This window comes from Prorops nasuta, unplaced genomic scaffold (genome assembly GCF_024137725.1).
Source record: "Prorops nasuta isolate Cenicafe-Biocafe unplaced genomic scaffold, Cenicafe_Pnas_1.2 PNAS00009, whole genome shotgun sequence".
Taxonomy (NCBI): domain Eukaryota; kingdom Metazoa; phylum Arthropoda; class Insecta; order Hymenoptera; family Bethylidae; genus Prorops; species Prorops nasuta.
Genome location: NW_027116806.1, coordinates 8,057,458 through 8,073,817, shown reverse-complemented (window position 1 = coordinate 8,073,817; position 16,360 = coordinate 8,057,458). Strand labels below are relative to the sequence as shown.

Genomic DNA, 16,360 nt, shown 5'->3' with positions numbered 1-16,360 from the left:
CATTAAATATAGCTTTTCAGTACTCGCAGTCAATAGCGGAACGGGGGCCTCAGTCAAATTGGCCGGACATATATTGAATAATGAAAAAAAAACTACAGGAGTTGTTTGTTAAGCGTTTGTAGATGTTTGTTATATCAATAAAAGCGTTTGTTAGTTGCTAATTTTTGAGAAAATGCAAAAATAAAAACCAGCGTTAAGTTGGCCGAACATTAATTACTTTTCTTTAGATAGGGTGTTATATCGATTCAGAATCGTTTGTAGTTTCTACTACATACATATAAAAGAAAAAATGTTTGTTAGTTAATGGATTTGAACGAAAATGAAATTAAAAAATTCACAATTTAGTTCGAGAGCAAGTATAGATTATTGTATATTATTCTATTTTACGATTTTACAACTATATTGATAATAAACGTTTGTTAGGTGTTTGTAGATTCTTGTTACACCAATAGAAACATTTATTATGATTGATAATTTTTGCAAAAATGCAGAAAATAAAAATCGCATCAGTGTGGAGTTTACTGGACATTAACTAAATTTTTCCTTAAATAATGTAATCACATCGATTTAGGATCGTCTGTAGTTTCTAAAAACATAAGTTACGTTTATTAAATGTTAATTATGAAGAAAAATCAAATTACAATCATTTCCAATTTTGTCCATAATAATGTAGTACATCTGTACATACTAGTAATGTACTCTCATAAGCGAAATGGGGCAACGTTAGTTCATACACACACATTCAAACAGAAATGTTAAACGAGCAGCGTGTTCCAATTTAAGCGAGCACTGACATTCAATATCAAAATTGTATACATAGAAAACCGCACGCACTGTAAAATTTTGGCCTAGGGATTTTTCGGAAAAAATTCCCTCTATCGTTAAACAAGTTCGGGGATTGGCATCCCTGAAGACTTGGCAGGCCTGATTTGTAGTTGGCGTTGTTACCACCATAGCCCCATTGGCCATTCCTCAACACGGCAGTGTCCTCCCCTGGCCCCACCTAGCCTTGCCCGAGAGTTACGCGTTACGCAGCGTTACGCCAGTCCTGGATCGCTTACCACGAAATATCTCTGATTTCAAACAATATTTATTAATCAGTCTTTTATTGGTAATAGCGAATTAGAAAGAAATAACTTTTTCGAACGGTTTAAAGATCCCGGATAAATTTACAAATTCCCCCAGACGTCCCCTTAAGGTTAATAAAAGAGGACAGTGTCCGGGGAAAAGAGGACGAATGGCCAGTCTACTAGATGCTCAATCTATAGTACTTCAAAGCCTGAATGAAGAGGAAATGGTTGGAATTGCTATAATGGAAAGTTTAAAAGCAATGAATTTGAAGGATAATGAAACCAATGAGGCAGAAAGTGGTTCAACAATGTCTGATAGGTAAAAATAAGTTCTTGCTAAAGCAGAATAATCATAGTAACATTGTTTTCATTTCTTAAATAACTTTCATTCTTATAGAGAAGTGCTGAAGGTGACTGATATTAATACTTCTTCGACCTTAAACAATGATTTAACAAAGATACAAGACGACAATAACAATGATTCAAGTGATAAAGAAAAAGAGGAACTATCATCTGAGTCAACGATTAAAATCAATGAAGAGAGTAGTATTAAAAAAGAGGAGAGGAAAATAAAAGGTTTAAAGCATATTTTTTTGTAAATATTATTTTGTCATATTAACAAGTAATGTTTTCTCAGGTGCAATCCATAAAGGAGGGCCTAAGGTTTCAAAGCTAAACGATAGAACAAGACCAAATTTAGAAGATACCAAGACTACTAACACGAATAAACCACTTCCTTCTCCATCCAGAAGTTTAAAAATTGCAGATAAATCGGAAGGACTCGTTAACTCAATGTCAAACTTAAAAAGACCAAATATGGCTAGGAAAAATAATAGAAGTGATTCAAAACAATTTGACAGAAGTAAATTTGTTTCGAGTTCGCAAGCACCAAGTGTCCCAGCTTGCAGAGCTTCAAATTCTAATGGTAAAGAGGCAATGAGTAATAAACTGCGAGAGGTACCAAAAGATCCACCTATCGTATCATCAAAGCTTCCAATGGTTAATGCTAAACCTGTGCAGAAGGAAGCTTTAAATGAAAAAAGAGGAAATATTGAAGAAGGAAGAGGTAGGTTACACAACCGAAGTATAGTTAGATCCAGGCCAAATAATTTGTCAGTGCATACAAGAATCCGAGACAATAATTTAAATCCTGATCAGAATGGGTCAGCAGAAGTTAAGAAGCATCCAGCGAATGAATCCAGAAGAATGTCGAATTCAGAAAGACCAAATACTCAACATTTTCCTGTTAAATATTTCGGAACGAAAAGTAATGTATCTTGGAGGGATAATCATGCACCTGGCTTACAAAATCGACATCCCGATCGAACATATCGACCTAGTTATAGTAGGAAGGTTTCGCCCATACTTCCCAATGCTTCAGGAAAGCCCATGAAGATTTTAAGTAATCCAAGCAACAGAAATACTTCAGATGCAAATGAACCGAATGTTTCCAATCAAAGTTGTACGCAGAAAGAAAGCATAGAAAATATAACAGAAGTACCTGCTGAAACAGATCTTGTTACGATGTTGCATGACCAGAAGTTTGAAGTAATTAAGGCTAAAGAAAATGAAGGCAAAAGGGAGGATCCAAAACATTTGACAACACAAGAGAGTAGTAGCTCAGTACTGAGTAACGTAGATGTAAATAATACAACGAGTAATATTGAAAAAACTGATACATTTTCTGTTAGTTGTATCAATTATAATTTAACAGATGGTATGAAATCTAATCCATTATTGACTAATCCACCTCCATTAGCGCAGGCGCCGTTGAATTTCTTCATTAGTGAAACTCAAAACTCTGACTCAACAAGTAATTATTATAATCCAGAAAATCAATGGACTCCACGTAATCAATCCTTATATACTGATAATCAGCAGTATTATTTGTGTCATGCTGGTAACAATGCAATCAGTCAAGAAGCAGCATTGAATGCTGCTATCATAAAGGAGCAAAAGAAAGGATTATGCACCTTAAATTCTCAAAATTTGGCAGTTTCGGATAATCCGTATAAATCAATGACTCCCATGAATAATAAAATAATGCACTGTTCAAGCGGACCAATGTATAGAACTGGAAACGTAAGTAAACTGGCGGATGTAAATATGGTTAATCAAAATATGTTGCTCTCTAATACTGTTATGCAGAATATGTCAAACTTGAGTACACTTAAGAATGATGAGCCGAATTACTCAATGGGTTCTAATCAGAATCAAATGCTGACTTCTGCGGAATACTACAACCCTAATATAATGGCGCCGCACAGTCAATGGGATATACCGGCTCAAAATATAGTACCCTGCATGACACCGACTCATGTCCCTTATGTGACAACATCGAATCCATATAATATACCTAATCCTGCCGAATCTGCATTTACTAGCAACGTAAATAACAGTTACATGCCTCAACAACTTTATTGCGTTGCTAATAATTATCCCCAGAATATGGGCCCAAACATTAAATATCAGGCATCCTCACAGAATAGCTTACAGTACAATAACTACAGCTCTACATACTATTCCGGAGAGTTATATCATTATACAGCTCCTATAATGCCGCAAGAACAGATGATAAAAAGCTTGCAAAGAGGACAGGCGGAAAATAATAATGCAAATTACAGAAAGTCTGAAATTTACCAGCCACCCGTATATCAAACAGTTTATAACATGGATTCTAATTACCCGCAAACGCGAGAGAATAGATTACAGCAGGAAATTGATATGCATGGTCAATATTTTAGGAACACTCTTAGCAATGACTCTCAAAAGTATTATGACACTAATAGAAATAATATATATCATCTACCAAAGAACGCTGGACAACAAAAAATGCAAGTACGTCAAATGAATAATATTCCAACTCTTCCCACTGCCAACTATTCATCAAGAAATGATATCACTAGTAGTGGTACTATGTTCGCATCAATGCTTGGTCCAATTACGCCCAGCCACAATCAAGGACAACCCAATTTTGAATTTGACGAGAATCAGTACTGCCCACCACCATTGATATCTCCAAAACAATGTATGAACAGCGGATTAAAGAGTTCGCGAAGTACAGGTAATGTTTCAACATCGTCAACGAAATGTGATATTTATTCGCAGCAGCAGCAGAATGCGAATAATTATCAACAACAGCGTCGAGACGAACCTCGAAGAAACGGGAGCTACCCCAGCAATATTTATGACAAAAGCAATATGTCCCAAACGGGCTTAGGTCGTGGTAAGGCTAGGCCAAGAGATTCATTTCATAACAATACTGCTAGCTTTAATCATAAATTTCATTAATAATGTGCAAAGATATTTTAATATTTCTTATCTATAAAATATAGTAACACACCATAATCTTATCAACGTTTAAGTCTTTCAAATATAGAAATCTGATCTATTGTAGTTGTTATAATCATATTATATTTTAAGCAGATTTTATATATCTAAAAGGTATTCTGCTACAACACATTTAATCGAACGTTGTGTATTTACATATTTTAGTATATTAATCATATGCACCCTCTAACTAATTAACATTAATGACTTCAATATTGATTGTGAAGTACTTAAAAATGGAGAAATATTTTCAAATCAATCGCATATTTCTATACGATATACAATTGTTATTTACTTACTGAACATTTCTTCAAGCATTGTTACTGTTTTAGTACGTTAGAACTAGAATAATTACACTGACTGTAGAGCTAGCAAATATTTTTAACATTTAATTCCACCTCAACAAAGTTTATAATTCTTAACCTTGTTATGGAGTATTTTAATCCCTTATAAAAAATTTGACTAAAATTTTTTTTTTCACGCCTTCTATGGTTCTATTAAAGCAATAATAATTATAAAATTTTAGTGGGGGAATTTTATGTTAAAAATAATCGTCGACTTTTAGTCTACGTTATAAAAAAAAAGTGATAAAAAAATAGCGAGCTATTCAGTAGATTTAAATATTGTTTAAATTTTCCAACGTATTAAAGTTAAAGGCAAGACATTTTTCAAATTTAAGAATTACTTAAATATTTAATACCTTATAAGAGTAATGTTATATATGCATAACACCCATATTATTTAAAAAAAGATGAAAGGAAGTTTGGTTCCTACTTTAAAGTATTATTTTAGTTTATAAGATAAATTCTCATTTACATACAAGCCACCTTGAATAAGAAAATTGATATAAGGATAAAAGGATTTTTGAACGCTCTGAAAACTGTTTTTCGTTCTCATTTTGCTTTTAATTAAAGAAAATTCAAATATCGTTAGGTTTCCTAAAATGTATAGTTTATTTTTTCATAAATGTATATTATATAGAATAAATAACAAGTATATAATCTGAGAGCTGTCTGTGGTGTCAGTTTAAAATTTCTTCCAAATAATTTTATTATTGTCGATGTCAATACATAATGTAGTACCTCATATTATGTATGAGACTAAGCAATATTACAATTTCGTGCTGACCGTCGCATCCTTGCATTCGTTATCAGCTTCCTCCGAACCAACAATCATATTATTGATTACCGTCTGCCTTATCTTGACTTCTGGAACGGCTTGCCTTAACATCGTGGCAAGCTCCTGTTCCGTCTTGGCTGTTAAAATCGGATCTTTGGAAAGAGCTTGGACACTGTGCAAGACTTCGTCGCTTGGACGGAGCATGATTAATCGGTGATTGGCATCTTTGAAATCTTTCATTGCTGCATTCAGACCCTGTTGATTAACGCGACGATACAATATAAGTACGGCGAAGGAACAGTGAAATTGATCTATCGAAGTAACAAATATGTATACGAAGAATGCTTACTTGAGCTGCGGTAAAATCAATCCTATCGATATATCCGCAATCTAGAACAACATTAGTCAATTTTTCATGATTTTTCAATGGTGTCTTATGATCCTCCATCAGGGTCTCGGTCAAATATAACTTTAAATAATCCACTGCTGGGAAGAGTAGGCCGCTGCTTGGCCGCACAAGAACATAACTGCTAGATGGACTCTGCGTTAGATTTCATTTCAATGATCAGTGAGTGTTTTCTCCAAATTACATTTTTCTACCGTAATGCTGATGCTTACATTTCTGTATTCGATGTATATCGTCGGGCGCGCATTGAAATAAATCACAATGGCCAGATCGACAATGACGCCAATTAAAATTCCTAATTCGACGCCAGCAAACAGACAGGCGAGGAACGTTACGAAACCTGGGATTAGATCTCTCTCTGAAAGTGGGGTGGGGGGAGGTGCGGGAGTTGTTGAATTAACGTGTATACTTGGTTAGTTGGTTTTCTGGCAAGCTGTCCATTATACTCACTGCTACATTTCCACATGGGCTTTAAAATACTAATTTCCATCATGAAGATGACGGCGCAAATTAAAACGGAGCTTAGAGTAGCCTTTGGAATATAATAAAAACATGGCGTGAGTAAGCTCAGGGAAAATAGGACGAGGATGCCTGTGGGCAAAAATTTTAATTTGAAGGCTAATGATTGATTAATGAATAGATGTAACGCGCTCTGATGAAAGTTTTATATTGACCTGTGTATAAGCCACCGAAGGGTGTTCTAACACCGGAAGCATTGTTTACGGCACTTCTGGAAAAAGAACCTGTGACTGGCATTGAATGGAAGAAGGACCCGACGAGGTTGCAGAGGCCCAAGGTCAGCATTTCTTGCGTTGCGTCCAGAGTTTGACCTCTGGCTTGAAATTCATAATAAAATTTACAGATAACAATCAGGTACGCCAATATATTATCATTATCATTATCATCACTGTCACCTATATGAAGATTTTATACTATAGATTCAAGCTTACAGAAGGCCTTGGCGATTGCAACGTTCCCGATGATGGATATGAGTGGCACGATGAAAATCCCAGAACCGAAATCCTGGCAAATATCGAGGAAGCTTTCAGTATGATTTCCAATGGTCACTGAGAAAGATGGTGGCTGGACTTTGGGCAAACCAGCGTCTATGTGACCCGTCAGGATGAACGGAGCTCCTGCACCGTATATCTCGAATAGATAAGAAGCAGCTGTTGAAAATACGACGACTAGTGCATTTCTACCTGTGCACAGATACCAGAGGAACTTGCTCAATTTATTGTTTCTTATCCTTATATTCTTCAAATTCTGCAAATTTTGAGAGAATATGGTTTAGCGAAAAATACTTAGCTTTTCATCTCATATATTGCATATAAAACTCTGTTAGCGAGAGAGAAAGGGATAGAAAGCTGAATATATATCGAGCTCACCTTGAAAATCAGTAGAAAAGCTATACAGAGTAGAGACAACGAGAGATCCGGTATCCTCGTCTGACCAATGTTCTTCGTTAACTCCTTCCATATCTCTATAAAGCTCTCACCATGCATCTGAATACCCAGCAATCCTTTGATTTGACTACAAGCGATAATCAGACTAGCCGCGGACGTAAATCCCGAAACTACCGGGATTGAGACAAATTCCACGAGGAATCCCAACTGCAAAATGCCAAGGGCCATTGTGACACAACCCGACAAGAAGCAGAGTAACGATGCGTACTCTGGATTTCCCCTAAAATTATTATCATTATTTTAATTATACTTCCAGCAATCGAGTAATTTCTGTACAATTTCGTCAAGTTTCTTTAACTTTATATTATTTATATGCATGTATACCTAGCGTAAGTAAAAGTCAATAAAGAAATCAGCGCAGTAGGACCAATGTTAACTTCGCGACAAGTACCAAATAGAATATAGACGAAACTACCGGCAAATGCGCTGTACAAACCATATTGGGGACTGAGTCCAGCCAGACTAGCGTACGCGATTGCCTGTCAAAATAATCATTCAAGTTGTTAAAAAAGAAAATCTTTAACAAATGTATAATACAATATACCGGGTGTCCAGTATTAATTTATCACTCTCGAAAATTTTGTTTCCAGCTTTAGGAGGAAAAATGTTTCAGGTGAAAATTATATGGTTTCGAGGGAGGTATAAGATGGTATCATTGGTTTGACCTTGGAATGTATGCTGAAGAACATATGAAGGCCAACTTGACCTTAAACGGAGTACTATATATTTTTATATTTTCTTGTAGATGACGTTACGAGCTTTCCAAATCCTTATACTAATTTATCATTTAATCTACTCGTTTATGAAATATTTCGTTTTAAAATTGCAGATAGGTGTGGACTTGCGACAAGTAGTATGCGGGACCATTACGCATTAATAAGTCTAGGAGCTCACCTTTCTATAGCTTCAATCGAAATATTTCATAAATGATTGGATTAAATGAAAAAGAATAATAAATAACTTTTCAAAAGCTTCTGTGATGAACTAGAAGAGTGTTCAGAAAAAATAAGGAATTCTGTTTCAAAAATCCAAGATGATTCTCAAATTTGTTCAGTACATTTCAAGGTCAAACCAAGGAAACCACATTACGTCCCCTTTGAAGCCACACGATACTTATCAGAAACGTTATTGTCTTCGGACGTTCTCCAAAAATTACTGACGATGAAAAATGATATTGGACAATAGGTAGGTATGCGATAAGAGTTTGCTATACTTGTGGTATAAGGGTTAAGCCAACTGTAAGACCAGCTACAAGATCACCAATGCCATCCTCAAAGCTGTATCGTGGTAGCCACCTCAGGATGGGTGCCCTTTTTTTCAACAACTCTTCCAAATTAATCCCAGTCATATTTTTATATGCTACGTACTAGTTTGTCCGCATAATCACCTGAAATAACAATAATTGCATACGTATTAATCGAATGAAAAATTCTTTGCCTGGGATGTCATTCGATTAACGCGCGCGCGTGCGGCTTAGTTAAGTATACGGCCGTAGTTAGTTATAATTATATTAGGCGAGGATCGCTATTGTCATCACCGCGTTCGATCAATCAAAATTCATCGAGATTCCCAGAATAAAGCTTCATTCCCATCGTCGCGCATCCTCTCCTACCAATTATCTATAATTTTTCACAAATACTATCTATATACACCAGCAATATAGTGTGTTTATACGAGCGTCTATCAAATATGTACGTTTCATGAGAGTTAGCTTTTCGCAATGCACACATCTTACATTTATATATATGTAATATAAGCAATTAGAGTGATATATAGGCTTTATGATCGTTAGAATCCTTTCATCTTTCTATTAAAGATAGCACATATATTTCGTTTGCAGTCGAATACTATACTGAAGCAACACGACGCGTCTTTTGCTCGATTTTATTGCAAAGAAAATAATAAGAAAGAGAAAATGTATGAATATCGATCATGTTGATAAATATAAAAGTTTAAGTGATAAGGATTAAATTCACGCGTTATCTATTTAAATTTAAGCATCGACTACTAGAGAAAACTACCCGTTTCACATGCAAAGATTTACTCACTTGACTGTCAGTCACATACAGAAACGTTGTCCTCATACAGCTGGTCAAGTGGCGATCGACATACGCGTGCTACGGCCCCTCCTCAGGGGACTCCTGAGGTTCTCCAGTACCAGCGCATGCGTTACCTAAGCTTTAAACGCGCGATCAGCACCGTCATTGGTTTAGCCGAGTCAAATTATCATCAATTTGGCCGGTAAATTGCTTCTTTTCACATAGCAATGTACTTTGTAACGAGTGCTCTCTTACACCGATACTTATACTTACTTAGCTTCGTCGCGAGTCGCGGCTCGCGATCCAGGTACGTTACACTATCGCTCGCACAAGCTTATACCTTCGGAGAATTTACTCGTTCCATTCCATTCCGTGCAATCTACACGTGTGGCATACCCCATACCTACACCCTATATCTATATATTTTATCGAATCGAACGGCGCTACGATTTTCCTATCTGCCCACTGTTTTATAAGAGAAATTGTTAAGAGAGCATTTCTTCTATCGAACCATTTGTACCAGCATAAAATTATGGATAATTAATCAAGCAAGTATCATAAGTAATAATCAATATCAATATTTTAATTGTTCCTGGCTGCAATGGTTATTAATATTCTTGAAAAGAAACATAAAAATTTATGCCTCTTTAAACGTTTCCGGTGATTTCAAGGTTTAGCTCTATAAAAATAAATTAAATTTGACAGTATACCTCTCCTATTATGGAAATCATTAACTTTACCTATATTAGTCTCGACTTCCCGTTTCAAACGGTTTTCCTACTTTATACCGTAGAAAATAATTCGACAAACTCGGTTGATTATGTATGTAGTATTGTACAGGCGGGGGTGTGGGGTATATCCAGATTAATTCGTGCCAATCCGGAAATTCTAGATAGAAGGACCGATTCTGAGAAGGAAACATTTATATAATTTTGTCATATTGTTAATATACTTTCTGACTTAAATAACACTTATGTTAAGGCCAAGTGACTGTAGAAATTATTATACAACTTGGTAAAAATTAATAATATAAAACAGATTTATTACAATTTTTTCTAAATATAATAATAATTATAAAAAAAAGCTTAATAAATTTTCTTGAGTTTATTAAAACTTTTCAAGTTGTGCAAAAATCCATCTAGGTTTAAATTCATTAGGTCGATAACCTACAAGAAAAATGATATAATTCTTAAGAATTAACAAAATTAAAATTAGTGTATAGAATAAATTTTTATGGTTATAGTAACAGGCAATAAAAACTCGGATGCATTTGTTTATATTATTGATTTTTATCGAGTTACATAATGGCATATTTAAGCTTATTTACGTAACTCGATAAATATCGGTAATAAGGAAAAAATCATTAAAGTTTTTATTGTCTATTCTCACGTCTAAAAGACTATTCTATACTATTTTTAATATTGTTCATAATTAACAAACTACATAATGTTATTCATAGGTAATCGACCTAACGAAATTATGCCGAAACCGATTTCGATGCAACTTGACGAATATTGGTAAAATGAAAAACAGTTATTAATCTTCTTTTAACATAATTATCAATTATAACAAAAACTCTTATACGTCTTTTTAATATTATGAATAATTGCCAAATTATATAATGATTTAAGCAGACTCTTGGCCTAAACATATTGTTATATGTAACTTGAACAATATCGGCAGTATTATAAAAAATGGTATCAAAGTTTCCTTCTCAGAAAAGGCTTTACCATCTAAGGTTTCCAGATTAAAACGAATTAATCTCAACCGCTGCTAATACGATATTGTATACGTAGCATTATATGGTTGTTATTGACATTGCTTCAAAATAAAAATAATTAATTATATAACGACTATATTCTGTATATTCTTTCAATTAGCATCATTAGAGCTGTATTTTTGGTACTCTATTCCAATGGTAGTTCTACTGATAAAATACACTTGTCTACTGGGTTTACGTATTATTTATACAATACGTACACTGTTCAATCAATCGAGATTTCACTTTGTTAAAATCGATTATTAATTATAATTGAGCTCTCTCTCTGAAATCATTTGAATAATTTCAAAAATAATATTCTGCAGTTTTGGCAACAGACTCTTTTCTCGTGTTAAATAAAGCGTGACTAATACCTTATGACTTTTGTTGATGTTTCATTCGCACCCGGAGCTTCGGCGTTTGGGAAAATATTACAAGAAATCCTATTATACTATAAGCAAGTGCCGACGAGGTCATTGTTATGTAGCATTGGCGCGCATACGTGCACAATTACGTAAAAAGACTAATGATAGTGAAATATATGTATTTTTACTTACCACTATTTCCATACTTCGACAATCTTCTTAAATTTGTTGGAATAATTGATTACGTACAATTAGAGATTTTTCATAAAACATACGTAGCAAATCCGAATTAAATAATTGCTCTACACTTTCTTTCAATTAGTTTCTCGATGCATATATTATAAAATCATGATTTACGGATGAATTGAAAGTGCACTGTATATATATTTATTCTCGATTAGGAAAAGAGCGATGTGCTACATTGTGCAATCTGAACGGTTTCACCAGCCAGTTTATATCTTTTACAGAGCGGAAGTAGCCCAAATACTATCCGTTTTCACACCTGAGTGCACGGCGCAACTATAAATCTTGAATTGTTTAACCAATTTTAAAACTCCCATGGGTAACGCTTGACAAATTTGGATCATCCACCTTTTAACATACTTTGTAGTTTTTGTAACATAACGTAATAAGAATATGACGTCAGTAAAGGCGTATTAATATTGCAGGAGATATCACCGAATTTACAAGGATCTTACTAACACTTCTTCTCCATCTGTAAATGTACCTATTCAAATATTAATTTAACAAATGTTAGGAATAATTTGATTTTCGTTTTTCAGATCTCCTTTTCGTGTTTGCTACATATATACGTCATTCCTCCTTTGTATGTGGCAGATGCACGAATTTCAAACGGAATTTAAACAAACATTGTGAAATTTAGTTTATTTTTCAAAATATTCGTGAAATTACTGGACAAAAATTGCTACTACTGAAGTTTTGCATTTTGTTTATTAATTAGGTAACAATCTTGTTTTCTTTTTGTTTTTACTTTGTTTGCTTACTTCAGCTACCGTACAAAATAACAACGTTGCATAATTTAGTTTTTTAATATTTATACCTTTTTACTGTTTGCCAATGAATAATCACCATTTAGAAATATATCTACTAATCCAATTAAAAAGAAAATATAAATTTACACCAGAGATTTTTACCTGGCCGACGATCGATAAGGTTGAACCCCGTTCGCGAATAAGTACGATCGCTGCAATATTTATATTATAAAAAGGAAAGAAATATAAGAAAAAATGAAATGTTTTGTATATACCTGCTGGGTAAATAGACATATTCTACTGATTAATTCTATCTTAAACGTTATTTAATATGTAATTTTTTAAATAATAATGAATGTTTCTCTTAAAAATTGAATTTTTTAACAATGTTTTTTTTTCAATAAGCTATTTAAAAATTATTGTGTTAAACCGATAGCGTACAGCAACGGTAACATTCAATGAAACAAAAAACTATTTTAACAACACTATATATGTTTAATTGTTCATTTGAAAGGAGTTGTCTGAAAATAGCTAATATTATTGTTAGTTCCCATCTAACAATCTAATACTCTGAAAATTAAAGCTGATTAAACGATTCACATGACTTAATATTCGTTTCTATTGAAATTATGTAATGTAAATTGAGGTAGGTTAAGCAATAAAAAAATGTAAAAAACATGTAAACTGCTAGGACGTTAAGTGGATGTTACACAGAGCAGTGGTGAGTCAGTTCATACGTAGCAATTTGTTATCTCACGAAATACTTTGGTATATGTCTAAAACTCAAAAGGAATCTCTTTCATCCAAATGGACATGGTCTTCGAGGGAGAGAGACAGAGAGAGAGAAAGGAGAAACAAGGGATTAACAAGATGAAATCAGGAAAAGTATAGTATTATGAATGTCTAACATGCGCCAAATAGACGTTTAGTCCACATTTGAAAAGACTCTTACAGCAATTATATCATTTATAATATTAATTAAGATAGACTTTAATATCCTCTTACAAGATTTACAGGCATTTCTTTTATTTCCTGAAATCTTGGTAAGCCTCAATGGTTATCAAGGTTTTAGCAAAACTACATAAAAGTAATTGATTTGATTGTTAAAACATCTAAAAAATATTCTACTTCTACAGTGAATTATCAGTTTAATACCACAAATATCAGTATATAATTTTTATATACCATTTTTAGGATTAGCTTAAGGAGTTTTCAAACTAGACTGATAGCTGAAACTGCTGGACACAACTGATATAGTTTGCATGACACAGACCTGTCGATGCTTAGCTTATTTGGAAAATTCCTAATATATAAACGCTTATTGCTATAAAAAAGGTAATACTTTCATTTTTCCGCTCTATTGCATATAAGTTTACCTACCTCAGCAAGATGATAATTCTGTTGGGTCAGTTATATTTTGGCTTTGGGTTATTATTCTCAGTGCTATATCTGTCAAGTATGTATTAAAATATGCTAGTTTAAATTGAAAAAAATTAATAATATTTCCTTTTAAATAATAGATAACTATGTAGGAGGATATACATGTTATAAGGGATACCCGGTCACCATAAATTATACACCATCTATTGTTTCTGTACAATATAAGAATTCTCACATCTGCACAGGAATTATAGTTACAACCAAATTTATATTAACTTCTGCATCATGTTTATGCAAACCTGCATATCTTAATAATATCCCCGAAAACAAAAAATTACAAATAGTAGCATCAATTAATGACACTAGCGAAATTGGTAATATAATACCTGCTGAAAGAGTTATTTGTCCTCCATCTTGGAATGAAACTGGGCTTACTTCTAATGTTGCTGTTCTTATGGTTAGTACAATTTTTATATAATTTTCAGTTGATTTATGACTTATGGCGTGTATTACTTACCCTTTTTTTACAGGTAGAAGGTGTTATAAATTTTAATTCTACTCAAGCTTTAGCTCCATTTTCAATAAGCAAAGAAGTACCAGAGAAAGGTCTTTGCTGGTTTGTAGGATTTAATTCTTCTACTGAAGGTGTTAGCAGCCATCTCGAATATTTTTATATAAATCTGGTTCGCCATAAAACATGCTCTTATTCATCAAAACAATCAAACAATAATACGAGTTCATCAAAATTGTCTAGCTATACTACTGCTTGTGGCAGACCAGAGCAAGTAATAGAATCGCATTTACAAGACCCTAGATATAAAACTGATGACTGCAATTGGGTAAATATCATTTGTTCATATATAATTATTTACAGCGAGTCTATGTAATTTATATTAAATTATGCTTTTTAGTTTGGAGAAGGAAGTATGTTAGCTTGTGATGAAAAATTTTATGGAATATATGACACAATTATTCAGAAATCAAAACTACCATTTTATCGTTTCACTAAGCTCACTAAAATCTGGAAATTTTTAAAGACAAGTATTCCAGAATTTAATGAAATTGAAGCATGATAGTTAATAATAACAACGATTTTTTTTCTACATATATAATATAAGTAGAATTCTAATATAGGTAATAGTATTAGATTGTAATAATTGAAATATCCCATTTTAAGATTCACTGATAAACCAAAACAAGACATTTAATATTTAACAACCTAATATATTCAGTTTATACGATTTTTTGCTAAACATATGTGCAAATTTGTTTATACATAGTGGATCCAATAATTAATACTGTCCATCATGTTTGAGGTCTAATTTCCATCGATTGGCTTTCAAATTAGTTTGCAAAATATAAGCAGAAAAAGTGTAAAATATATGATGGATATAAAACGTTCAAAGAGATAGTGAGTACCCCCAAATATCTCGCGAAAATTAGCTTTTGGCTAGGCTCTGTTACAGGGTCTTTAAAAGTAAGGATTAAACTAATAAATGCTATTTAATAAATCCATCAAAAAGTATACCGATTGACGTACTCTACAGACTATTTCTATGATTCTTATTAGTTAGCGAGATAATCAACGGTACTCGTATTATTTTAATATCCTATAATATTATTATGGATGGACCAGAACGGACGCAGGAAATATATATAGGTAGAGGAAGAACAATAAAAATTGCGCCAAACGAATGAAACTTATGTAAAATGGCATTCTAGCAAGGCATAGTGAGATCTGAATAAATGTATAATACCAAATTAATGATCGATTTGAATATTTCAGGTTGACATTCAAATTATTTCAAACTGTACAAGATATTATTGTGGAGATTACAGGCAAATAATTTTTCTGAAGGACAGAGCGATTATATCATGGTAGCAATTTACTGACTTTAGTTAAACTATGGCCTTTAGTTTCAGTGCATTTATATGAATAAAAATATTTATTTTAAGATATACGAGCTGTTTCTAACTTTAGGAATTATATCAATCAATCACGTAGTCCTGTTTTTCGAAGTGAATGTTAAGTGCTGACACTATGTTGCTATCGTACATTTAATTTTTTATGTATTCTTAACAAATGAATAAACAAATCGTAATTAAATGTATGTTATAAGTATATATTCTTTATTTTTTGATTAGAAATGAGAAAATGGCTCAAGATTTCTGTTCTAAAAGTAAGATAAATTGACCCCTCATGTGTGTAGCATTTAATGGACTATTCTTTAAAATATGCCGCTTATGTTACCCTGATAGATTTATGTGATTAATTTCTATAATTTATTATTATAATTTATAAGCCTTATAGTTTTTTTATAAGTTTTCCTTTGATACTAATCGTAATTTTTTTATTTTCATAAATCTCGTTAAGACGTTAGAATAAATCGCTGATAACTTTTGCCCTTTTGCAAAATTCGATAAAAATAAATTG

General features: G+C 33.1%; 3 protein-coding genes across 8 annotated transcripts; 2 read left to right on the top strand and 1 right to left on the bottom strand.

The window, feature by feature from the left end:
- The first annotated feature begins 984 nt into the window (after nt 1-984).
- Nucleotides 985-5,403, top strand: LOC136776283 (myb-like protein D). 3 transcript variants are annotated; one of them, XM_066731700.1, is made up of 4 exons: nt 985-1,389; nt 1,468-1,646; nt 1,708-3,152; nt 3,219-5,403. In XM_066731700.1, exons 1-4 carry the CDS (start codon nt 1,238-1,240, stop codon nt 4,359-4,361), a joined length of 2,919 nt encoding a protein of 972 aa, XP_066587797.1. In that variant the 5' UTR covers nt 985-1,237; the 3' UTR covers nt 4,362-5,403. The 3 variants fall into 3 exon arrangements, with proteins under 3 accessions (XP_066587797.1, XP_066587798.1, XP_066587796.1); XM_066731701.1 differs by having other exon boundaries at nt 1,708-3,908; nt 3,977-4,108; XM_066731699.1 differs by having other exon boundaries at nt 1,708-5,403.
- A 107-nt stretch (nt 5,404-5,510) lies between these two features.
- On the bottom strand, nt 5,511-11,765 carry LOC136776284 (sodium-independent sulfate anion transporter-like). Of its 4 annotated transcripts, none has more exons than XM_066731703.1 (10): nt 11,747-11,765; nt 8,605-8,778; nt 7,716-7,870; nt 7,314-7,611; nt 6,876-7,191; nt 6,600-6,761; nt 6,376-6,516; nt 6,138-6,283; nt 5,869-6,060; nt 5,511-5,774 (listed from the first exon to the last, which is right to left on the bottom strand). In XM_066731703.1, the coding sequence occupies exons 2-10, from the start codon at nt 8,737-8,739 to the stop codon at nt 5,511-5,513; spliced, it is 1,809 nt and encodes a 602-aa protein (XP_066587800.1). In that variant the 5' UTR covers nt 8,740-8,778; nt 11,747-11,765. The 4 variants fall into 4 exon arrangements, with proteins under 4 accessions (XP_066587800.1, XP_066587799.1, XP_066587803.1 ...); XM_066731702.1 differs by lacking the exon at nt 11,747-11,765 and adding an exon at nt 9,440-9,642; XM_066731706.1 differs by lacking the exons at nt 7,716-7,870; nt 11,747-11,765 and having other exon boundaries at nt 8,605-8,721.
- A 1,210-nt stretch (nt 11,766-12,975) lies between these two features.
- On the top strand, nt 12,976-16,020 carry LOC136776285 (trypsin beta-like). The gene is made up of 4 exons (XM_066731707.1): nt 12,976-14,002; nt 14,067-14,383; nt 14,457-14,765; nt 14,838-16,020. Exons 1-4 carry the CDS (start codon nt 13,936-13,938, stop codon nt 14,997-14,999), a joined length of 855 nt encoding a protein of 284 aa, XP_066587804.1. The 5' UTR covers nt 12,976-13,935; the 3' UTR covers nt 15,000-16,020.
- Nucleotides 16,021-16,360: the final 340 nt, after the last annotated feature.